Genomic DNA, 26567 nt, shown 5'->3' on the forward strand with positions numbered 1-26567 from the left:
ATATAATAAATGAATCTGATTATCAAATACCAGCTCGGTATGCTAATGTTTTAGCAAAATTTAGCTTAAAGAACTGCTGTGCCCAGAGTGACCTGGAGCTCAACTGGTAGAGCGTGCACCCCAATGTAGGCTGAGTCCTTGGCAGCAGCTTGGTTTTGAATCTGACCGGCATACCTTTGTGTGTCATTCACTTTCTCTCCCCCATTTCCTGTCATTCTCAATCTTTCATAAAGGCAGTTAACAGCCCTAAAAAAAAAATTAGCTAGCATAGCTGTAGATTCTTACTTTTGTCTAACTGTATTTGAGCAATGAATATGAAATGTGTCTTGAGGGAGGTACTGAAGGATATGATATGATATAGACATTTGGTAATTTTGTGCTCAGCAAATTATGTGTCAGTCTGGCAGTTAACAAAATTACTTTATCCTGTAGGACGTTTTTTGAGACTCTTCATAATATGTTGAGCAAAACTCTACTTAGTAAATGTTATGGTTATCTGTTAGATTTGGATATATAAGTGGAAAATCTGGCCGATGATAGTACTAGAGGAAAGGTCGGAGGGGGTAATTAGCACTTGAAAGACAAAAGCTACCCAACAGCCCCCTCCCATTATGGCATTTAAATCACAAAACATTCGTTAAAAAGGCAATTCTGGTAGATTTATTTTTTTCCTCATGAAAGCATGGTCCTAAACATTGAGACAAATGAAAGGCAAATATTTAAAACAATTGCAACAGAAGGCCACATGTACTGTAGGACAGTTAAGATGGACGAAGAGGGCTGTGTGGCTCTATCTCGTCTCCAGCACTCCGTCTCTGATCCTCCACCTCCAGGCAGAGCTGAAGTCTGGGGCAGGAACACAGTTCAGCTTAAGACCGGAATCCTGCACCTCCTCATCGTGAGCAACCTGCTGGCCCTGCTGGGTTTCCAGGGTGAAAACCCTCTCAGAGATCTAAAAAGGAGAGATACACATTAAACAGATGTAATCTTGCTTTTTACAAACACTAAAACAGAACATTAATAGCTGTCTCTAAACATTAGGGCTGCCACCTCTTAGTCGATTAGTCGACTAATCGGTCGTTTTGGTCTTAGTCGACTAAGATTTCTTCAGTTGATAAGTCATTTTTTATGCTTATTCATGCTTAATTACTCATTTCCAAGAAACTTATCAGCACATTTATGGTAAACACAAGATTTAAAGTGGTGCTTTTGCAGGATTAATTGTGGAGAAACTCAGTTTTACAGATGGTTAATTAACTACATTTATATTGTGCTTTTCTAGTCTTAACGACCTCGCAAAGCGCACAGCTCTGTCAATTAAATCAACTAATCGATTAGTCGACAAAATCGTATAAGTGTTAGTCGACTAAGAATTTCTTTAGTCGAGGACAGCCCTACTAAACATGGGTGTGGGAAGCTGCTAGCCCTCACCTGATCACTGATTCCAGTGGCGATGTGGCCCACCTTCACCCGGCGCGTCTCTCTGATGCGAATGCTTCTCTTGTTGAAGTCTCTGATGCAGACATCCACCCCTGAGCCAATCACAGAGCAGAGAGATACACGTTACATTTTGGTACTACATGAAATAGTTTAATAGATGAAGAGAGACCTTAATGTTTTTATCTCACCTTCAAAGCAAGGTGGTAGCTGTGTGGGACTCAGCAAATCCATACTGGAAACCTGCACGTCTGGCTGACTGTTGTAGGAGAAGAACCCAGAGCTAAAGTCGTCTCCTGGGCTCAGGGACCAGCGGCCTGAGTCCTATAATAATGGGTTAAAAAAAGAGGAACACAGGCCAAACAGTGGGTCTGTTAATACTTTAGTCAAAATGGATGACAACTAATAAAGCTCTTTGTTTAAATGGATCCAATTTAAAAAAAGTATTTGGACAGGTCAAATTGATCCATTTTTAGAAACAAAATTCTTGTTCTGTTTGGACTTTTTAAAGTTCACAACAAAAAAAACACTTCCCAGAACTTGTTTCAAATGCCTTTTTCTGGATGTCTGAGATACATGATAAGTAAACAAGGGTTTAAGTTATCAATCCAAACGGTCATGACCTGAATGTATGTATTGTGAATTTTGGGTTACCTTTTTGTCCAATGGTTCCCACGTGGAGTAAGGGTCACTGCTAAGACATGACAAGAGCTGCTCCTGCATCTCAGCGGAGTGGAGCTGGGACAGACTGCTCAGGTAGAAATCTGCAAACAAGAAGGAAACCAATGAGTAGGGTCAAACATTTAATTTAGAAAAGTAATTGTATGCACATTCCACCTTCTGGCAGGTGCAGGACAAATGAAAAGTACTTAAAGTGAAAAAAATGTAATGTCCTCAACACTGCTTTAAACTCCCATATTTAATATAAATGCAACGTTTCGACCCTAATGGGTCTTCTTCAGGCAAAATAGGGTCAAACATTTAACACACGAAAGAAAGTAAGTAGAACACTGAGAGAAACCTCACCTCGCTCCAGTTTACGTAGCTCAAGTTCAGGCACAGTGGTGATCTTGTTGCCCCTCTTGTGGTTCGGCTCAGAGATCAGCGTTTGTGGACAGAAAAGTGAGTCTCGCTTTGACTCATTACAACCAGCCTTCTTATCTTCATCGCCATCATCACCCAGTTTCTCCGTCCTCCCCGTTGGGATCACTTTCACAGACTCTTGATGGTCATCCTCATTCTCATAGTTACAGCTGCTGTTGATAAGTTGCAGGGAGTCAGGAGGTTTGTTTGTGACATATAGTGGCTCTGTGTAGGGTCCCTTCACTGGGCTGGTGAGTCCTCCCACTGCAATCACACAAACACAATACATCAAGTTTTCAAACTGTAGGAGGATGATGCATCGAGCTGGTCATTTCTTTTTGAAATTTTCGCCCCCTCACTTTTATAGTCTCAGGCTGATTTTCTTACTGCAGTTTCTCTTAACAATTGCAAAAAACATTTTTCGGATTAAAAATAAATAAATATTTTGTATTTACAGTTATTATTACCCTTAAAAGATAGTGAACATCAGTCTAAGACAAGACTGTAAAGCACAGATCTCTTTTTTTTAGTAAAAATCCTAATACAACATTATTTATCAGGTCTCTACAAAAGGAAAGTGGGGCTACAATACATAGCTTTTTATTTTTTGTTATACCGCAATTATTATGGAAACACACAATAACCAATTTCACCGTATTTTGTTATTTGCTTAATTTATTTACCTGCGTATGTATGGCTGTGTGTATGGATGCGCCGCTTGCATTGATATGAACACCGTACAGGTCTAGTTACCTTCTTTCAGAGCTCCGGCAGTTTTTACTTTGAGGTCCGATGCTGATGCTCTCTTGGCTGGATCCTTCTGAAGTCCCGCCTTGATAACTTCAGCTGTGAGAGGGCTACAGTCAGGTGGGATCTCCCTCAGAGGCGGAGGCTCGTTAGCAATCTGTAACCATCACACAAAGTCGGATGTGAATACTGTGAAGAGTGGACTGCGCGTCGGCGATGAAACAGCGGGGTGTGGTGTCTTTGAAGCATACCTTCAGGTAAAGTCTACAGGTGTAGTATCTTGTCCAAGGTTGACACGCATTGAGCATGTGCAGTAACATACAGCAGCTGCTCCACACATCTGCTTTGGCTCCGCGGGGTTCCCCTTTTACAATCTCAGGGGCCATGTGGGTCTCAGTTCCCTTCAGATCTGCATTGAATTACATTGGGAAAACAATGACTTAATACTGTACACCGAAGTGGATAAATGAGCCATCTTCTTAACGGAAATCGTTAAAGTGGCACAGTATTTACCTTTGGACCCACTGAGGCTCTGTCCCTGACTGTTGAGTCTCTCTGCGTGTCCGAAGTCACACAGGAAGGTGTCTCTACCGTCCTCCGACAGCAACACATTGTCAGCTGTGGGAAGCAAGCAGAGTCAATAATCCACTGCATTAGCGCTGCTTTCCATGACTTGTGCAGCGTAGTTGTTGATGACATAATTAGAAACGGGGCAGCTGCACAGACGCAAAACAGTCAACAGACAAAGGAGCACAATAAGATGGAAAAATAACATCACCAAGGGACAGCTGCTGTAGGAAACGCTTTAATAAGGAATGAACGTGGAGTCTATTAACAAACAGGTAGCAGATAAAGAGATTTGGCGTCACTGCTTTGCTTTTCCTGACGCATTACAGACACCAGGTGGCGCCTGAGCTGCAACAGCACAATCATGTTTGTCTTCCTGTTTAAGTCTATGTTTTGTTTCCTCTAACTTAGTTCTCTTTTCATTTTTCTCTTTCCTCTTTTTTTATACTTTATTTTCATCTTCTGTCCTTTTTCTGACTCTGTACTTAGTTCTCTCTCTCTCTCTCTCTCTAACTACTTCCTGCTCCTCGTCCCATCCCCCCCTCTCTGTTTCGTTCTCCCTTTCCTTCTCGCTCTCCTGATTCTGTGCACACGCGCCGCCTCTGAAGAGCAGCGGTGAGTCACACTGTGGGAAATTCCCAGCCCGTCGTCTTCTCTGTCTGGTTTCACAACACAGGTGCTGAGGATCAAATCTACTGTATATGTGACACTTGTGTTCCACACAACAGCTGCACACAAAGACACAAAATCCTCAGTTGAGAACTAAATCTGACTTATTCTCTCTGTATGTTTATTTTCCACTAGGTACCACAACAAGTAAAATTCAAGCTGACACATTTAGTTTTACTGTTACTACTATTGTGATAATTTGATCCGTGCAATTACGGCTGTTAAAACTCATCTTAAAAAAGTGTTTATGGACTGATGCCGATATCTGAGCTTTTTAAGTCTTTACATTTACATTCATATTTTAGATAATTCTTCACTCTACAGTAGACTGTATAAAAAAAACATTTACAAGATCAAGAAGTGGCAAGATCAAGGAGGACACAGTGTTGTAGACAGTAAAGAGATGAACATTTAGTTTTCACCCATGTGTTTTTTTGGGGAAAAGTACCAAAATCTGCTTCTTGCTTTTGTTGCATTTCAGAAAATTTCATATACTGAAAATTACTCAAATACTTTAGATTGCTTGGTTCTTAAAACGATTAGAATAAACTAATGATGATGGTTAGTCTGAGGTTAAACCTAGTGGGTTCAGGACAAACTGAAATAACAGTAATACATTATTTCTATTAATGTTTAACGTTTGTCTTTAGAAAACTGTGGGAGGAATTTTTGTTATGACTTAGATATGTCAAGCATCAGTAACTATGTGGATAAAGGATACACACTCAAGAGTTCAAATCAGTTTTCTTAATGACATCTTAACCATTCGTGTTTTGACTTTTTAGTATAACTCAGATTAGTTTTTTGTTGTTTTTTTTTTCTGGCCATTTCTGCCTTTATTGGATAGGAAAGCTGAGATATGAAAGGGGAGAGAGAGGGGGGATGACATGCAGAAAAAAACCATCACAGGTCGGACTCAAACCCTGGGCCTTCTGCGTCGAGGAATAAACCTCTGCATATGTGCGCCCGCTCTACCAACTGAGCTAATCGGCCACGTGACGTGAACATTAGTTTAACTGAAAAATAAATTGTCAAAATATCCCGTTGTATAACATACCTTTAATGTCCAGATGCGCCACCTTTTTCTTCCCTAAGTACTCCAGTGCTGTTAAGATTTGCGAGTGGTAGTGGAGACTTAGGTCCTCTGGCAGCCGGCCGCGCTCCGCTATCAGCTGGCCCACAGAGCCTGGAATAACAGGTGAGGTCAGACCAGGATAAAGACTATGTCTTGTTAATATTTAGCCATTTACAGTGTCTGATTCAACTATTCATTCTATTATGGACTGGTATTTGATGACAAAGGAAAAGTTTGAGGTATGTCATTGTGTTTATCGAGCAGGCATCTCCCATCACAGTTGTTTGGTGTAATTTGGACCATAACACTTCAAGGAAGCTCAACAGTCATTTCCAGCGTCCCAGAACCACCCACTTCCACATCTCAACACTAATCACATCCGGGGTTTTTTCTGTAATCTTCATTATTTTCATGCGTTTGCGCTTAATTCATCACATATCACCCAACAATTTCCACCCCAACCCTCAATCTCAACATCAGCAGTGAGAACTGGCAGAATGTGATGCGTGTAAAAGGCAGAAGTGAGGCTTGTTTACCAGATTTGTGGTCCATGAAGAGGACAACATTAGGCCCCTCTCTGACCACTCCAAAGAGTTTCACCACACGAGGAGATCTGAGGGCACTCCACGCACCCACCTCCTCACTGATGAACCTCTTCAGGGCTATCTGTGAGAAGAGGATGGAACAAAAGAGTGAGCACACTTTAAAACTAGGCAGTGTGTGAGGGGGGACAAAGAGGGCGATATGCTCTGCGTTACCTTTTTGACAGCAAATTTGAAGCCTGTGTTGACATCTTGAGCACTGTGTACTTCACCATAGGAGCCCTCTTTGATAAACTGTGAGAGGACATACTCCCTCCCTTCCTTGTATTCAGAGTCCACAGGCTGGATTTTCTGATAGAATAAGAGAGAATAAGTTATTGTGGTTGAACATCATTTTAAACCGAGACAGAAAGTAGACTTAAAACAGAACGTACATCATTGTAAAAGATTATTCCCTCAGTGCTGACAGAGTCAACTGCTGATAGCTCATCTTCCTCTTCTCTTACATCCCTCTCCACATCTTTGAAAAAGGGAAATGCGTAGCACGGGTCCCCCTGACTGACGCTGCCCCTGAGGCCAGCAAGAGCCAGTGAATAGTCTCCCAGACTGCTGAGGGAGTCCGAGTCGCTGTCCTGCCCATAGGAATGGAGACTGGAGACGGTGGCCCAGTTTAGAGGAGAGCAGCTTGAGCCTGTGTTGTAGATCTGTCGTCTGTAGATAGAAGGCCCTCTGTCCTGCTCTTCCGAGCTTTCAATGCTGCTACAGCAAGAAGTACTGAGGTCAGTTCTCCCTCCAAGAGACGATGACTCCTTAAGGACACAAGCAAAAAGCATGGCTGATCAGAATCCATGGTGTGTACATTCTCAGGTGAGTTTGCTCAGGGGCTAAACGTTCAAGGCCATGAGAGGCAGCTTTGTCTGAATTCGGTGATTCACTTCCACAACACAGGAAAGCAAATGTTTGCATGGGAATGTTTAGAGGACGAGCCTCCGACTGCCAAAGAATGTGGAAAATTATCATTGAAGATGATTCACAAGGTAAACGCTTCTTTCTCCTTTTTTTTCCCTTTTCTACTTTTTTCTTTTAAGAATACGAGTATACAATATAATAATAAGAGTATACAATGTACCAACCTACTTCTCAATGCCATTTTCAATAGCTTTTTCATATGTAACACTCAATGAGATGTGAAGGCTTCTTACCAGGATCCGAACCAGAGAACTTCCACTCTCCTGTTCAGGCACTCCAGAGGGCATTCGATGCCTGTGTCGCTGCTTCTCCTTCTTCTTTTCTAGTTTTTTCTTCCACTTGCGCTTCTGTCTCTTCCTGATCTTCTTTCTTGGAGTGAGCTGTGCCGATGAGCTGCCCGGTTCCTGGATTGAGGCTGTGGTTGGGCACGCCACATTGTTGTGCTCTGAGGAAATACTGAAGCAGAAGTATGACAACGATGTAAATTCCAGACATGGCATTAAATAATTCAGTACAGCGTCTTTAAACAAGCATGAAGTGTGAAATGCAGAGGCAATGTTGTCGAGGTAATGTCGTACCTGCTGGTGAAGCAGTTCGGGGAGGGAACAAAGGAGCGGTCAAAGCTGGATGTACACAACTCTTGGGAGTCCTGGGTTTCACCTGAAGAGAGCACAGTGTTCATGTTACACTATCTGTCCAAGCACAGTTATTGGATTTTTATTTCTTTTAATCATGAATACATAATTACATTCAGCTTGGGCAATGAAGGTTGAGGTCTTCTTCAGTGGCATTTCTCCCACTTGCTCTGCAGTCCCATGTGTCCAGACATAGTTAATAAAAGGGCTGTAACGGTAGTACATTTTGTTGCTCTTCCCCTCCTCTTCCTCCTCCTCTGCCTCCTGGTCTGCAGCTGAGCAGGGTGGGTACGACCCCTTTAGCGCAGCTTGGGATGACCCGGAGAAGGGTGCTGTTGAGTTAAAAATCCTTTGCCTCACCGCCATTTCATCTGCTGGATTTGGAGAGGGAGAGAGAGAGAACATCATAAGCAACTGATAAACCAAGTGCTTTCTATACAATCGTACAAATGTCAACATTAATGTCAAAAAGTTTGTAATTATAAGTTATCACATACACGTCAGAACCTCTATTCAGCTCTTTTTGGAAATCTTGTCGTAATTTTTTGTAAACCCTGAATGTCATGGTGTTTCTGAGTTAAAAAAAACCAACTGATCAAACAAGTTTGCAGAATAATGGAGTTTGCTGAACACATGCTGGCTGTGTTTCATTTGTAGGAGTTTAAAATAATAATAATAATAATAATAATAATAATAATAATAATAATAATTATAATAATAATAACAACAACAACAACAGGGCTGCAAATCATTTGCTGATTATTTTCCTCAATTAATTCTTTTGACTATAAAAATGCCCTTTTCCCACAAACCATGTGGACATCTTCAAATGTCATGTTTTGTCGGGTCAACAGTCCAAAACCCAAAGATACTCAGTGGACTATCTTATATCACAAAGGAAACCATCAAATCTTTACATTTGAGAAGCTGGAACACGCAAACGTTTGGCATTTTTGTTTGAAAATGATTTGAAAATTGTTGCCAATTAATATTCTGTCAATCAACTAATCGATGAATCGACTGGTCACTGCAGCTGTAGTTGCCAATATTTTAAACAGTATTTTAGAGTGGAAATGAAATGACGATACATTTGTCTCCCTTACAAACTGCACTTTCAATTGATTATCACATTAAAACTAATTTAGTTGAACACTTAGTTACATGTAAGCCAACACAATGTTACTGCATTGTGTCTATACAGTAAATCACATGGTTGGCCAATGACTGACCTTTAAAAGATGCCGTAAAGTTTGTGCTTCCAAAAACTGCTTTCCCATAACGTAATGCAGGACTTTTTACTATCTGCTACTGCTAATGTGAGAGTGATGGTGCCTAAAAAGAGGAAAATATTGACATCCAAATATGTCTTTTTTTTTTCCAAATTAAAAGTTCTGCTGACTTTTATATTTTTTAGTTTGTTCGATTCTTAATTTAGTTGTTTAGTTTTAAGGGGACAAAACCACCACCAGGCCTAAAAAGAAAATGTTATTTTCAGGATCACCCGTTGTAATCAAGCAAAGCAGAAGAGCTCATATACTTAACTCAACTTAAGATGTTTACGATTGTCAACAGAAATATGCACACACCCCAATGAAACAACGACGGGCTTTGTACTGTGGCTGAGTACGTATAAATCTGCTGCTTTATAGCTTGTTATAGAGTTTTCATATTTGACTGTGTCAAGTAGGTTCAAGAGGATCATGATGATCACTTGAACTGAAACTTTGAAAGTTTGCGGTGGGCAGATGAGACAGGAAACTCAACCCTGGCCTTGTTTTGACAGTTGCAACTGTGTCGTTAAATGCAAGTACTCTGTTTCACTCTGAGGAACTAAACTACAGCACATTAGGCCAGGCTGAATTTCCAATAAAGATTTGCAATTGAGTGCAGATGGCTTGGAGGTTATAATCATCAAAACATGTAGGACTGTAAAATCAGCACAGTTAGACACACTCCTTTCATCTCAGCACTGGTTACATGTATTAAATACAGTTTTTAAGGCACAAACTGGGAATACAGTCATCATGTTGTATCAGTGTGTCGATTACACTTAACCGCAGCTTCTCCTTGTCACTCAGCTTTTGACTGTTTCTGCATGTACAGATATTCTTGTTTGAGGTCATACCTTGATAAATCCTGGTATTTAGACTAAAACAATCGCATGGCTGCCAAAACATTTTCCCAGTAAGTTCTGCACATTCTTGCTCTTGACAATACTAACACAGTACTACTACAAGTAATAGTAAAGACAAACTGACATTAAACTGTAGTCAAATTTCAATGAAAGCTTATGGAGTAGTGTCATTACCTTGTGTAATCCGACTTCATGCACTGCAAGATTATCTAGAACAAAGCAATTCAACTGTCACTTCCTTCTTAAAACGCTGCCGGTACTCTGAAAGCCGGGCGTAACACCACACCCCAATGAATTTACGTGGAAAGGAAATAGAGAAAAAGCCACTGCAATAAACACAACCACAAAAACAACTCTGTGTATGTGTGAGGCAGAGGGGCGTGTAGACGTACCAACAGATGCCAATCTGAGCTGCTATCTTTCTCCTGGGTATCTGCTCTGAATAATCCGTCATCCACATTAGTAAAAGGTGCTGTGTTTGTCTGCCTTGTCCTTCATGTTCGGATTCTCAGTAATGTCTCTGCTCAGTCCCTGCCGCTCTGCTTGATGCTGGCTCTCAGCCAACCAGGGGAGGAGCTGGCTGACAATGACTTATGGGAAATGCATCTCCACTTCTCCATATTCCCCCCTCCCTCAGCTCCCTCCAACAGGGCTGGCTTACTTGCTCTTCCCTCTGACTAGATTAAGGGATAACATGTTTGGTTATGCTTTTGATGATCCACTGTGAACTTTGGACAGCTAAAAAGCAGAACATTAGCTCTCTGTAGCCTACGCCTGTCAAGATATACTCTAAGAAGAATGAATAATGGATGTGATTTAAAAGCAGAATGTGGACAAATACAATGTTTTATAATTAGGGCAAAAGCATTTTTCCGTCTGTGCATGTTGTTAAAAGAGTTTCTGACCTTCTGCACAGACATACAATACTAAATAAAATGCAAAGACTTGTGTGACCTTTCATGTGCTCAGACATCCTAATGACCATGTGCCCTGTAGTCAGCTAATTTATATAATCTGTCACATGTCATGTCACACCCACACATACTCTCCACTATATAAACTTCAAACAACAAAGTTTTCTTTACACAGCAACATTCTGATATGTGATATTATGAGGATCTTGTGGAAAAGATTTGCCACCAAGAGAATTTGATAGAATTCGGAGCAAGCGTGTGAGCTGTCACATGAAATACAGGCGTCTTTGTCTATCTGAAATAATCTCACTTGCTTTTTTTTTTTCAGCAGCAAAACAACTTACTCATATAAAAACTGCCACAGTACACAGGAAATTCAGAATACCACTGAAGAGGCTCCGCCATTACCCAAGAACACAAAGCTAAATGCAAGTTGCTCACTGCCTCCTTAGTGTAAAGGAAACACGCTGCTGTTATGGCAACAATAACTTAAAGAAGATAAAATGATTGTAATAATTACAGAATTAGGATTAGGCAGTTAGAGGTTACTTTTGGAATCTACATCTAAAACCATTTGTCGGTCGACTATATTAGTAAACCGAATATCTTGTTAGTCTGACAAAAAAGAAGAAGACATTTTCAAGACGTCACCCTGGGCTGTGGGAAATTGTTATGAGCATTTTTTGCTATTTGTTGGCATTCTAATGTCAAGACCAAACGATGAATTTGGAAAATAATAGGTAGATCAATCAATAATGACAAAAATCATTAGTTGCAGTTCTAGTCTGGTCTATAAAATATCAGAAAATAGTAAATAAAATGCCCATCACAATTTCCTCAATCCCAAAGTAATGTCTACAAATTGCTAGCTTGTTTTTTAGGAATTCAACCTAAGTTACGTATTCTATTTAAAATGACGTAAAACAGAAAAGTAGCAATCCTCAAAATTGAGAAACTGGAATGAATGTTTGTCATTTCTCCAGTGTCAACAGGAACTGAATTCTAAACGTCACACAAGAGATATGAGTTATTATGGGCTGCTGCATTGGATTACATGAGATTGTACAGATGTACCTAAAAAGTACAGTAAGTACACAATAGCCATACATCTCAAATATGAAGTGTTAATTGTAATCTACATTTGCAGAGAAATCCTGAGCTAAACTCCACAGACAGCTCGTGGCTATATTGAGCCGACTTTTGCTGCACACCCACACAGATTAATGAAATTCCAAAGCCTTTAGTAAGGACAGGGAAAAGGGACTCAACCTGAAGTTGGCCACAGGAAACACACAGCAAAGAATTCTTCAGGGAAACGCCAGCTGCTTCTCAGGAAAATGTCCTAGTCCTCGACTACATATGTCCAGAGCTCATAAGAAACTATCTGCATGCCATGACTTAAAGTTCTCCACACCTCTCTGTGTCTCTTCTAACAACTTCCCTTTTTCCGGTTACTTCTCTATTAACTATAATGAAGAAATCTTTCTGTTAATACTTCGTCCTCGGTTACTAATGTTTTCTGCAAATTTTCATTCCAGGATCATGTTCTGTACATCAATTGTGGGTATTTGAAAATGATTATCTTCCTTGACAATATATAAGATGTAGGCTGTTATTTGATCAAAGTTGTGTTTATGTTTTCTTTGCAGTGTGAACTGAATATTTTGGGGTTTTGAACGGTTAGTCAACTTGAACTTTGGGAAATTATAATGCACATTTTCACTATTTTCTGACAGTTTATAATTAAAAAAAAGGGTTAATTGATTGCCCTGCAGATTAATCGATAATGAAAATAATCCTAAATTGTCAACATACAAATCTGAAAATTCACCAAAAGCATGAATCACCTACTATTTGACTATTGTGAATTCCAGGATATTATTCCAAATGGCATTTTCTGATACTGAGGAAAGATCAAAAACACAAACTGAACAAGCGGACCTAAAATCCACATAACATTAAGTTTCAGAAAGCCGTGGTATACACTGTGGTATAGTTAAATTCCAGCGTGTATAACTTGATATTAGGGCTGTCCTCGACTAAAGAAATTCTTAGTCGACTAACACTTATACGATTTTGTCGACTAATCGATTAGTTGATTTAATTGACAGAGCTGTGCGCTTTGCGAGGTCGTTAAGACTAGAAAAGCACAACATAAATGTAGTTAATTAACCATCTGTAAAACTGAGTTTCTCCACAATTAATCCTGCAAAAGCACCACTTTAAATCTTGTGTTTACCATAAATGTGCTGATAAGTTTCTTGGAAATGAGTAATTAAGCATGAATAAGCATAAAAAATGACTTATCAACTAAAGAAATCTTAGTCGACTAAGACCAAAGACTAAGAGGTGGCAGCCCTACTTGATATGTGGCTTTAAATGTATATACAGTGCTAAGCATAAGTGAATACACCCATGTTAAAGTTGACTAAAAAGAGGAATAAAAAAAAAATTATTTGGAAATTGATCTTAATTCCTAAATTTAAAAAAATGAGGAAAAATCCGACATTTAAGAACAACAATTTTCTTTGTGAATGAATAATGTATCGTATTGTAATTAATCTCTAGGTATGGTGAAGGGTATGTGATGATGTGGGGCTATTTTAATTCCAAAGGCCAAGGGAACTATCAGGATGCACAGTATCCTGGATCCATGAAATAACTGGCCTTTAAAAATAAAAATCTGCCTGCCTCTATGGGCATTTAACATAGGGGTGTACTTACTTATGTACCCTGTATTTTAAAGGAAGAACATTTATTTATTTATGGTACATTATTCATTCACAAAGAAAATTGGTGTCCTTAAAAGGTTGGATTTTTCCTCCTTTTTTTAATTAAGGCATTAAGATCAATTTCCAAAAGATTATTTTGTATTACTCTTTTTAGTCAACTTTAGCATGGGTGTATTCACTTATGCTTTGTAGGTAATGAGCTGTCTTACAATGTCCTTTCTGCACTTTATTTTTTCATGGCAAAGTAGAAAGAACAGCCCAGCTAAACTATAAATGCAGGGGGGAAAAGCAGGAGGACTTGGACTCAACATACATGTCAGCGGTGACAAATGTAAAACAATTAAATCCGGTAGATATGAGCTAATAGTGGCTTAATGTTTAATATATCGATCAGGCAGAAAAGAGCTGATAAGTGCATGACATTTATCAATATTGCCCAACATAAAATAAGCATAAAATTACTCTTATGGGGACTTTTAGGTAAAGTAAGTTAGTAAAGTTAGATCGTTTTCCCTGAAAGCTAATAGGCCATAAGCCTTTCATAACATAACAAACACAAGCGTCCAACAACACTATAGTGGCACTGGAAAAAGTACAAGCTGGAGTACAACAGTTGTTTTAATCATAAACATCTGGCGGTTTTAACATGAGTTTTGAAACAGTCTGGTGACAAGAACCTTAACGTTACTGCCAAGCTTGTAACAGCAGCCTACCTTTTACTGTGCAGACCTTTGTTGTGTTAATTGTCACAAACAAAATATAATCATAGAAATCTACCCTGTCTCCGGTATTGCTGTATTGTTTTTCTCGCTCTCAGTGTACTAACTAGCTAGCTAATAACTTCCTGCTAGCCACATAGCTACACCGCCATTTCACATCAAACTTAGTCCGTTTTGCCATTCGTAAAGAGGTCGGAACTTTTCAAATAAGACATCGTTGGCTTAAAAGAGAGCAGAGAAGACTGAGGTCATAAAACTGGTAAACTATTTATTTAACAATAAATGTAAGATAGATGTTTCACTTACCGATCTTCCAATTAGTAGGCGTCGGCCGATGGCGATCAGTGTTGAGCTAAAATAATCATTTCCGGTTTTCATTTCAGAGTAAATATATGTTCGTAATGTTACAATAATGGTATCCACAATACCATGGTACAAATCTATGTTTGGCTATAATGATTATTTATTGATTGTTCTGATGATATATTAGTGCTCTAGTAAAATGTTTGCATTTTTGGTAAGTGACAGTTATGCTTTTAATTTGAAGCTGAAATTTCCGTATTTCCTGTAAGCGCCTGTTTATGGGTAAATCCTAAATCGGATCCACTAGAAGGATTGACGTAGTTAGTTTTAGAGACTGTAGTTTTAGGCATGAGGAGGAGGGGATTGGTTAGGATTATGGTAATAATACCAGGGTAAACCAATCAAAAGCAGAATAAGGTGGGCCACGAGGCACGTCCTTTGACGTCGACACGTCTAGCAGTTCCGATCTAGCATCTACCCTGTACTAATTTTCACAAACAAATGCTTTTAGCTTAGTCTCTTATTATTTACAAACACGGTTTCTCTCCTCATAGGTATCTCATTTGGAATAACAAGGACATATTATTAAAAAACAAATCCTTTTTTTTTCTAGAGACTTCATGAGCTTCTTCAATGATAAAATTATAACAATTAGAGATAAAATTAATCACCTTTTGCCCTCAACTTCTAACAGTTCATCTTTAAATACAGGACCACTAGAACGAACGACTAGTCCGGACATATACTTAGACTGCTTTTATCCTATAGACCTTCAACAATTAATGTTAAAGATATCCTCAGCTAAGCCATCTACCTGTCTCTTGGACCCCATCCCAACGAGGCTACTCAAAGAAGCGTTACCCGTGGTAAACACTTCACTACTAGATATGATCAATATGTCTCTATTAACAGGCTATGTACCGCAGTCATTTAAAATAGCTGTGATAAAACCTCTTCTGAAAAAACCGACCCTGGATCCTGAGGTCTTAGCAAACTATAGACCTATATCTAACCTTCCCTTTCTATCCAAGATCCTTGAGAAGGTGGTTGCTAATCAGTTATGTGATTTTCTACATAGCAACAGTTTATTTGATGACTTTCAATCAGGATTTAGAAAGAATCATAGCACAGAGACGGCACTGGTGAAAATTACTAACGACCTTCTAACAGCTGCAGACAAAGGACTTGTCTCCATTCTTGTTTTACTAGATCTTAGTGCTGCATTTGACACTATTGATCATACAATCCTGTTACAGAGATTAGAACACTTAGTCGGAATTAAAGGAACTGCACTAAGATGGTTTAAGTCTTATTTCTCTGAGCGATCCCAATTTGTTAACATTAACGATAAACCCTCCAAGACGCGCCAAAGTTAGCCATGGCGTTCCTCAAGGCTCAGTGCTTGGACCAATTCTATTTTCCTTATATATGCTTCCTCTAGGCCATATTATTAGGAAACACTCAATTAATTATCACTGCCGCACGAGCGATACCCAATATTATATCTGTCAATTAAGCCAGATGAAAGTGGTCAGTTAGCAAGACTACAAACGTGTGTTGAGGATATAAAATCCTGGATGACCCACAACTTCCTGATGTTAAACTCAGACAAAACGGAAGTTATTGTGATAGGACCAACGACCTGCCGAACTTCGTTTTGCAGAAAAATATAGCTACTCTGGATGGTATTGCCCTGGCCTCCAGCACTGCTGTCAGAAATTTGGGAGTTATTCTTGATCAGGATATATCGCCTCAACTTTTCAAAACAAACCTCAAGAATAGGCTTTTTTCCATCTTCGTAACATTGCCAAAATTAGGAATATCCTGTCTCAGTGCGAAAGATGTGAAAAACTAGTCCATGCATTCGTTACTTCTAGATTAGATTACTGCAATTCCTTATTATCAGGTTGCCCAAATAAGTCCCTTAAGCGCTCTCCAGCTGATCCAGAATGCTGCAGCACGCGGTTCTGACGAGAACTAAGAGAAGAGATCATATTTCTCCTGTATTAGCTTCTCTGCATTGGCTTCCTGCGAAATCTAGGATCGAATTTAAAATCCTCCTCCTGACTTACAAAGCTCTAAATGGTCAAGCACCATTATACCTAGAAGAGCTCTTAGTACCTTATTGTCCCACTAGGGCCCGGCGCTCCCGGATGCGGGGGGCTACTCGTGGTTCCTAGAGTCTCTGGAAGTAGACTGGGGGCCAGGGCCTTCAGCTATCAGGCTCCGCTTCTGTGGAACCAGCTTCCAGTCTGGGTTCGAGGGGCAGACACCGTCGCAACATTCAAGAGTAAACTGAAAACCTTCCTCTTTGACAAAGCTTATAGTTAGGGAGTGAGGAGTTGCAGCGTCCACCGAACCCGGCCCACCTGCTTCTCCTCGTAGTTAGTTATGCTATTACAATTCTAGACTGCAGGGGAGGCTGTTTCCTTCCTATGACACACTGAGCTGCTCTCTCTTCTCTACTTGTTACTTCTGTATGCATCCTGTCCCAGAATTGCTTGTTACTAATCTAGCTCTGGGGAGTTTACTCCCCGGAGTCCTTATGTTTCTTCTTCGCAGAGCTATGCTCTGTGATTCTCTGCAAATCCCGGCCGCATCCTGCTGCATCCTGCTGCATCCTGCTGCATCCACCCATGCTCTGCAGCGCCACGCTACATCCCGCAACGCCCTGCTGTGATGTTCCTATGCACAGAGTAGTCTGGATACGGTATAGGGGACAGCACTACTCAGTATGACACGATGTGCCCTGCTATGACATGAACTTCCACGATAACCTTCGACATCACTGTGACCTTTAATGTGACTATTATCACCACTGTTCATCACACCCCCAACCGGCCCGTCAGACACCGCCTACCAAGAGTCTGGGTCTGCCGAGGTTTCTTCCTAAAAGGGAGTTTTTCCTTGCCACTGTCGCGATAGCCACTGCTAATGCTTGCTCTTGATGGAATTACTGTAATTGTTGGGGTTTTGGAAATTACAGAGTGTGGTCTAGACCTACTCTATCTGTAAAGTGTCTCGAGATAACTTTTGTTATGATTTGATACTATAAATAAAATTGAATTGAAATTGAATTGAATTAGAGTTGGTTTTATTACTTATTCAGATGGTCTTCTAATGAATTACTCTGAATTATTGTCTTTATAACATCCCTGTCACCCCAAAAGAGTTTGCTATTGTAATGGATGTCATTTCAAAAGGTGTGATGATGTTATTTAGAGGTAACACTGATTCCTTGTCTGTTGTCATTGAATGACACAATAATAGGGAAATATGTCTTTTATCGAGCCCTTCAATCTGAAACAGAGAAGCATCAGATCCCTCTTTCAAAAGGACATTGTCACCATCCCATATGGTATCCATTACTGGGGAAGATTTGTTTCAAATGTCTGGTGGAAAAAAAGTTTGGACCTTCCTTTCAAGATTCCCTTTAAACTTCTCCATCGGTGCTATCCAGCAAAACATTATTTGCAAAGACAAAAAAATGACAATGACATTGACTGCTCTTTCTGTGGAGTTGATCGTGAAACAACCATACACTTAGCTGTCTTTATACTGTCACTTTTTGGAAAGACTTTGCCAAAAGTTTGGACACACCTTCTCATTCAATGCGTTTCCTTTATTTTCATGACTATTTACATTGTAGATTCTCACTGAAGGCATCCAAACTATGAATGAACACATGTGGAATTATGTAATTAACAAAAAAAGTGTGAAATAACTGAAAACATGTCTTATATTTTAGATTCCTCAAAGTAGCCACCCTTTGCTTTTTTGATAGCACTACAAACCCTTGGTGTTCTCTCAATGAGCTTCATGAGGTAGTCACCTGAAATGGTTTTCACTTCACAGGTGTGCCTTGTCAGAGTTAATTAGTGGAATTTTTTCCCTTATTAATGGGGTTGGGACCATCAGTTGTGTTGTGCAGAAGTCAGGTTGATACACAGCCGACAGCCCTATTGGACAACTGTTAGAATTCATATTATAGCAAGAACCAATCAGCTAAGTAAAGAGAAACGAGTGGCCATCATTACTTTAACAAATGAAGGTCAGTCAGTCCGGAAAATTGCGAAAACTGTGAATGTGTCCCCAAGTGCAGTCGCAAAAACCATCAAGCGCTACAACGAAACTGGCTCACATGAGGACCGCCCAAGGAAAGTAAGACCAAGAGTCACCTCTGCTGCTGAGGATAAGTTCATCCGAGTCCCCAGCCTCAGAAATCGCAAGTTAACAACAGCTCAGATTAGAGACCAGATGAATGCCACACAGAGTTCTAGCAGCAGACACATCTCTAGAACAACTGTTAAGAGGAGATTACGCGAATCAGGTCTCCATGGTCAAATAGCTGCTAGGAAACCACTGCTAAGGAGAGGCAACAAGCAGAGATTTGTTTGGGCCAAGAAACACAAGGAATGGATATTAGACCAGTGGAAATTTGTGCTTTGGTCTGATGAGTCCAAATTTGAGATCTTTGGTTCCAACCCCTGTGTTTTTGTGCGACACAGAAAAGGTGAACGGATGGATTCTACATGCCTGGTTCCCACCGTGAAGCATGGAGGAGGAGGTGTGATGGTGTGGGGGTGCTTTGCTGGTGACACTGTTGGGGATTTATTCAAAATTGAAGGCAAACTGAACCAACATGGCTACCACAGCATCCTGCAGCGACATGCCATCCCATCCGGTTTGCGTTTAGTTGGACCATCATTTATTTTTCAACAGGACAATGACCCCAAACACACCTCCAGGCTGTGTAAGGGCTATTTGACCAAGAAGGAGAGTGATGGAGTGCTGCGCCAGATGACCTGGCCTCCACAGTCACCGGACCTGAACCCAATCGAGATGGTTTGGGGTGAGCTGGACCGCAGAGTGAAGGCAAAAGGGCCAACAAGTGCTAAGCATCTCTGGGAACTCCTTCAAGACTGTTGGAAAACCATTTCAGGTGACTACCTCTTGAAGCTCATCAAGAGAATGCCAAGAGTGTGCAAAGCAGTAATCAGAGCAAAGGGTGGCTACTTTGAAGAAACTAGAATATAAGACATGTTTTCAGTTATTTCACACTTTTTTGTTAAGTACATAATTCCACATGTGTTCATTCATAGTTTTGATGCCTTCAGTGAGAATGAAAATAAAGGAAACTCATTGAATGAGAAGGTGTGTCCAAACTTTTGGCCTGTAGGCCTACTGTATATCCTCAATCTTTTTGTCATCTTGGCAAGATTTCACATTCACAAAAGTAAATTCTGTAACAGAAAACTTCTATTTAAAATCTTTATTTTGGAATTTGTCATTGTACTAGATTTGCATTAAAGATTTTTAAAAAAAGAAGAAGAAGCATCTTTTTGGGAGACGGGTCTGGTATGTGTCGGTACCATAGACTGTATATTATTAATAATGATATACAGTCTATGGTCGGTAGGCTACACGATCTGTGCTGCCTGCACGATCCGTGTTAATGATAACGATTCCTTGCTATAAAAAAAGTTAGACTGTCCCAAAAGTTTTACCGGGCTGTGTAGATCGATAGTCTACTTGGATCATACTTAACTCATATACATGATAGCCCTACTTACACACATAGGCTAGTAACGTCACACCTCTTCTAAATAGTGTTCAGAGTCACCACAAGATGGAGTCATAAACTTCAGACAAAACAAGTAATTTCCGTATTGTCTATATTTACCATAGACTGCTAGATATTTGCCATAGGCCTACATTATATAGCTAAAGCATAGACTGGTTCTAAACATAGAATGTATTTTAACAGGCTATGGTTCTAACCGTCTCTGACTGAAATAAAGATGGACGACATGACAACTCCATAGACAGTTTATAGGCCTAAGGACAACTCTCCAAAAGTGAAGCTCGATCGCCCTCTGGTGGCTGACTGCAGTAGCCTATAGGTCATAAATCCCGCCCCCTGATGGGACATGGGCCAAACAAAAAAATCAAGAAGGCCTACACAGTAGAGCTGGGCAATATATCGATATCAATATCGTGATATGAGACTAGATATCGTCTTATATTTTGGATATCATAATATGGTAATATGGCATAAGAGTTGTCTTTTCCTGGTTTTAAAGGCTGCATTACGGTAAAGTGATGTCATTTTCTGAACTCACCAGACTGTTCTATTATTGCCTTTACCCACTTAGTCATTATATCCACATTCCCCACTAACACAGAACGTTTAGGGAACGTTGGGGAACGTTAGTTTATGGTTCCCTAAAGGTTTGTTCCAACCAGACCAAAAACTAACGTTTTGGTAACGTTCCTTCAGGGTTACAACGTCCCCTAAACATTAAGGGAACCAACCAACTGAAACGTTCTCCTGTGGTTGCACTGTAGGCTACCTCCACACCAGGGGCGATTCTAGGATCTGACCTTTGGGGGTGCTCAGCCCCTAATGAAAAGTTGATAGCAGTTAAGCTAGGGGGGTTCGGGGGCATGCTTCCGTAAGATTTTTTTGTTTTTTAAACCCTTAAATCATGACTTCTTGTGAGTTTTGGGGAAAGAAATAGACAGATTGAGACATGCAATTATGACAAACTATCAACAGATTCAAGGCATCTGCTGTGAAAAAAGATGGAAACTACAAAGCATGATTATTGCAGCACACATACCCAGGGGCGTTGGACTGGGGGGGGGGAAAGGGGACTGAAAAATATGCTAGAATTCATAGCTTTGGCTGTGTTGAATGACGGGCGAGACCCCCTCCGAGCGCCCCCCCATATTCAAAATAGGGAATAAAACTGTACAACTGTTTAACTAGTATTGATAAAGCTGTACCCGTCCTTGCCCTCCCCTGAATATGTATACCTACTCCTAAAACTACTAATGCCATGTAATGAGTAAGCAAGAATCAGTGAAAGTTGACACATTAAATACTTCAACAAAGTGCCATTTATTAATACACTAAAACTGTATACTTACTTAATCATAAAAAAAGCTATATATACAGTACAGGCCAAAAGTTTGGCCTTCACACCTTCAATTGTGTTTCTTTATTTTCATGACTATTTACATTGTAGATTCATCAAAAGTATGAATGAACACATATGGAATTATGTACTTAACAAAAAAGTGTGAAATAACTGAAAACATGTCTTATATTTTAGATTCCTCAAAGTAGCCACCCTTTGCTTTTTTTGATAGCGCTGCAAACCCTTGGTGTTCTCTCAATGAGCTTCATGAGGTAGTCACCTGAAATGGTTTTACCTTCACAGGTGTGATTTGTCAGGGTTAATTAGTGGAAGTTTTTCCCTTATTAATAAAAAAGCAAAGGGTGGCTACTTTGAGGAATCTAAAATATAAGACATGTTTTCAGTTATTTCACACTTTTTTGTTAAGTACATAATTCCATGTGTTCATTCATAGTTTTGATGCCTTCAGTGAGAATCTACAATGTAAATAGTCATGAAAATAAAAAGGAAACTCATTGAATGAGAAGGTGTGTCCAAACTTTTGGCCTGTACTGTATATGTAGCTTGCTTTATGATTATCATTTCGAGAGGCCCTATGCTATAATTTGAAGAGGTCTATTATGATTTTTTGTCTGCCAATGCAGATAGAAAAGCTACAATTCTCGTTAAGAACGTTTGCATGATGTGCATGATGTGCAACGTTTTAATAGGCTACTAATGCAATCATACAGTAAAGCATGCCTACTTTTTTTATTGTTGTAGTGTTATCATCAACAGTTTGTCCACCACTCAGTTTTATCAAGGGGTTAAGTGTTTTAAGGGGAGTTGTGCTTAGCCTACCGCAGGTTGTAGCCTCACTCCCTCATCTCTGTCCCTCTCCTCCTAAAGTCTCCTCCTCACTGTGCAGGTCACTGTAGCCGATACCAGCACCGCTATCATCGGCCACGGGCACGGGAGCTGATGAAGGTCTTGCTACTCCCGAAAACATGTCTTTTCGCTTTTTTCTTTTATTTGAGCCGCTTGGGTAACTTTTTTTCATTTTGGCGTTTAGACCATTGACATAAAAGAAAGGTTTAGAGCGTTTAGACTCGTCTTGCTCCGTCTCTGTGTACTTCCCATTTCTCCTGTCACCGTGTGTTTATCTTTCGCGCTGCGGCGCACTGTGGGACGGACTAGTCCATTTCATTGTGAAAGTGGGGGGTGTTGACCTCTCTCAGCTAGCAGGGCGCCTGCAGCTGCTGGGGGCGCTGATCTGCCAATTCCCCACACAGTGAAATGATAGAAAACAGAAAAACGCTTTGCGGCACAGAGGATTATTTATTTTTTAAGTTAAGTGGCTGCCCGGTTCGCCCGTGCCAAAAACCGCCACTAGTTTGAGCACTAAACGATTTCACATTATCACAATAAGGACTTTATTTTCAGGGGTGCTGAGATGATTTTTAGGGGTGCTTCAGCACCCCTAAAAATAGCCTAGCGCCGCCTATGCTCCACACAACGTTCCCGTTTGGTTGTTTTTGGTTGTCTTTGGTTGTTCTGAGTGCGGTTTTAGTTATGGTTTATTTATACTAGCTCCATTTAAGTTTTAGAAGTAGCATATAAAAGGTTTGCATTCACTTGATTTAGATTCACTCAAAAATTATTGGTCTTATAAAATCTAAGTAAGATAAACAACATAGCAAGAGATATTCATTTTTAGGCTGATAACAATTTTGTTAAAAACAATACTTTTGTGCTTGATTTCGTTTTTTAACTGTATTAGGTGAACATATTTAAAACAAGAATAGAACGATTTTCACAACTAAGAAAATTCATTTCACATTTCACTTCTAACAAGTGGCTCAGTTCAGTGTACAAATCCAACCGTTACACACCCCATACTTCCGTATACACCGGTATAGCTCATTTTTTACATTCCCCTAACCTTTAAAAAACTTTAACAACCATGGTACCAAAAAATAAAAAATATATTTATATAAGAATCAGAATCAGTTTTATTGGCCATATAGACACATACTGTACAATTAGAGACAACAACATACATATACCCCTCCACACAAAAACAACCAGACAGAACAGCTTCTTTCCCACTGCCACTCTCCTGAACTGCTGATAAGTGGGGTCATTCCCACTTTGGCCATTCACCTACACATTACATACTTTATCATTCCAATATGCATCTTGCGCACTACATTTACACTATTAGGCCTACTTTGCACTCTAGGCCTACATTTATACAATATATTGTGTTAATGTGCCTATATGTATGTTGTCAATTAGCCAATGTCCAGTTCGCTGTGCTATAACTTTGGACTCGGTGATCCATTTATTCACAGTTGTGTAAACACGTTCACTGTAGGCCACGTTAATGTTTCACTACAAGATGAAGAAAGGAGTAAAGTTGCCCACAAGTCAACTATTTTTTCACAAAGTTGTTTTCTGCCATTTAAGGTAGCTCTCATCACGCTGATGTATGTAGGCTATGTTCAAGTTTTCAATGTTCTGATACGTTTGGTTTTAATTAGTTATTTGACGCTATAAAGCTTGTTGAAACGTAATGATTAACATCTGCTATTGACTCGCGATTGGTCGGACGGGTTTATGGGCGGGATTTGGATAACGCGCAGCTCCACTACTGCGCAGACTCTGGCTACAAAAGCACTAGACAACCGGAGACAACAGCGCCCGTGTCCTGGATATTTTGGATTCAATGTTGTACAGTGGAAGGAAATGGAGACGCGTCGTCCATCTTTATAGGCCTACAGTCTATGATATCTAACATTAGCCTATAGGTTGCCTGACAATTTCATTCCACTGTTTCCGGGCTCTGAAACAGAAACAGCTAGCTTACTGACCATGGCTGGAATATATGTGAGCAACAGCGCAGCTGAGCGTATTGGATACATCACGCGGGCCCAGAGCTTCAGCGCCTGTCACCGACTCCACAGCATTCACTTGAGTGATGAGGAGAATAAACGAGTTTATGGAAAATGCAACAACCCCAATGGTCATGGACACAACTACAAAGTGGAGGTAACAGTGCGTGGAAAGATTGATTCGCTCACTGGCATGGTCATGAACTTGACAGACTTGAAGAGGTGCATCGAGGAAGTCATCATGATTCCACTGGACCATAAAAACCTGGATGAGGACGTCCCATACTTTGCCAGTGTTGTCAGCACAACTGAGAACGTGGCTGTTTACATCTGGGACAACATGGTGAAGGTGCTCCCATCCAACCTGCTCTACGAGATTAAGATTCATGAGACCGATAACAATGTTGTCATATATCGAGGAGATTAGAGTGTTGATAAAATGTGATGTTTGATCAGGCAACCCTTGACATGTACAAGTGCCATTCATTGCATTATTATTTAGCTAACTTCACTGATGACTGCAGGCTTTGGTTAGTTGGACACTAATACAGATTTATGAAGGTTGATAGATGGTAGCCTATATATGATTGTTTTGATGATTGTTTGTTACACTCGCCCTTTATAGACAAAAGATTTTGTAGCTAAAAGTTCAGTATTCTTGTTGAAATTCTATTATTGTCAGGGGGGGAAACATTATTGAGACCAAACTTGCTTAGCTTATTTATCCTTAAAACATTGTCTACTTGTGAACCCTGATTGCAGTGTGTATTTTTCTACAGGTTGTAACCAGGTCAACCAAAGAGCACGTTTTAGTTTTTTGTTTTTTTATAGAGTGATTTTTAAAGGCCTGAAGAAATTAGATAAACATTTAAACAAATGTGTAAAAATGTACATTTGTTTTGTAGCACAACTCTGCTTCATTTCATTACACCTTGAGGAAACCTTGATTTAGACATTCACATAAACTAAATAAAGCTAATTAATCATTCTTATAAACTTAACAAAAAAGAAACATCCCTTTTTCAGTACACTGTATTTTAAAGATACTTTTGTAAAAATCAAAATAACTTTAGAGATCTTCATTGTAAAGGGTTTAAACAATGTTTTCCATGCTTATAAACAATTAATGAACATGCACCTGTTGAACTGTCGAAAAGACAATAACAGTTTGCAGGCAGTAGGCAATTAAGGTCACAGTTATAAGAAAATTAGGAAAGAGACACTTCTACTGACTCTGAAAAACACTAAAAGAAAGACGCCCAGGGTCCCTGCTAATCTGCGTGAACGTGCCTTAGGCATGGTGCAAAGAGGCATGAGGACAGCAGATGTGGCCAGGGCAATACATTGCAATGTCCCTACTGTGAGACGCATGTAGGCACAGCTGATCGTCCTCGCCGTGGCAGACCACGTGTAACAACACGATCGGTACATCGGAATATCGCAGCTGTGGGTAGGTAGTTACAGGATGGCAACAACAACCGCAAGAACTAGCCAGTCTGGTGCAGTATGAGGAGGAGATGCACTGCAGTACTTAATGCAGCTGGTGGCCACCCTCCCCTTTGTTCAGGGAAACATATTCAATTTCTGTTAGTCACATGTCTGTGAAAATTGTTCAGTTTTTGTCTTATTTGTTACATCTTTTAATGTTCATACAACTTGCATATGTTACATTTGCTTAAAATATAAAAGCAGTTGAAAGTGACAGGATGTTTCTTTTTTGCTGAGTATATATGTGGTATCAAAAATTACATGCATGTATATTTTATCTTTAGTAAATCAATTCCATATGTTAGCAGCATAAGGCTTTATCACTAACATTGACAGTTACACCCTTTCACAGTAAATGTTTAACTATAACTGAAGAGGGTAGGAAGAATACTCTAATTTAAAACATTGAAAAAAATTATCATGGAATATCTCTGAATGAAGTCAGAGTAATGTGTTCATGCTGGGTTGGTTCATGGGGATGTTTACATTCAGAGCACGCTGGTTCACCGTGGCAACCTGTGAACTAGCCAAATAGTGACATCTAGTGGTACCAAACTGTACATCTCTAAAGTTGTTGCATTAAAGTTGGATTTTGCCAGTGATGAAATTATTTCTCACAATAAGTGTGTTTAAAACACAAAGTATAGGTTGCCAAATGTGCAATCTAAGGTACAGTAATACAATTTAATTTATTAGGCTAAGTATTAGTGTCTAATACTTTTCACAAGCAATGAATTGTTAAGCTTAGCATTGATGA

General features: G+C 39.8%; 2 protein-coding genes across 5 annotated transcripts; one reads left to right on the forward strand and one right to left on the reverse strand.

The window, feature by feature from the left end:
- Positions 1-637: 637 nt before the first annotated feature.
- map3k14a (mitogen-activated protein kinase kinase kinase 14a) lies at positions 638-14656 on the reverse strand. Of its 4 annotated transcripts, none has more exons than XM_039824036.1 (16): positions 14530-14656; positions 7838-8098; positions 7668-7749; positions 7323-7545; positions 6555-6929; positions 6337-6471; positions 6115-6244; positions 5561-5689; positions 3781-3885; positions 3519-3676; positions 3274-3424; positions 2464-2784; positions 2092-2201; positions 1629-1761; positions 1432-1532; positions 638-952 (listed from the first exon to the last, which is right to left on the reverse strand). In XM_039824036.1, the coding sequence occupies exons 2-16, from the start codon at positions 8088-8090 to the stop codon at positions 791-793; spliced, it is 2568 nt and encodes an 855-aa protein (XP_039679970.1). In that variant the 5' UTR covers positions 8091-8098; positions 14530-14656; the 3' UTR covers positions 638-790. The 4 variants fall into 4 exon arrangements, with proteins under 4 accessions (XP_039679970.1, XP_039679972.1, XP_039679969.1 ...); XM_039824038.1 differs by lacking the exon at positions 14530-14656 and adding an exon at positions 10251-10452 and having other exon boundaries at positions 7838-8095; XM_039824035.1 differs by lacking the exon at positions 14530-14656 and adding an exon at positions 10251-10452.
- A 9418-nt stretch (positions 14657-24074) lies between these two features.
- On the forward strand, positions 24075-26417 carry pts (6-pyruvoyltetrahydropterin synthase). The gene has a single exon (XM_039824039.1). It carries the CDS (start codon positions 24303-24305, stop codon positions 24747-24749), a length of 447 nt encoding a protein of 148 aa, XP_039679973.1. The 5' UTR covers positions 24075-24302; the 3' UTR covers positions 24750-26417.
- The last annotated feature ends 150 nt before the right edge of the window (positions 26418-26567 follow it).

This window comes from Perca fluviatilis, chromosome 15 (genome assembly GCF_010015445.1).
Source record: "Perca fluviatilis chromosome 15, GENO_Pfluv_1.0, whole genome shotgun sequence".
Taxonomy (NCBI): Eukaryota; Metazoa; Chordata; class Actinopteri; order Perciformes; family Percidae; genus Perca; species Perca fluviatilis.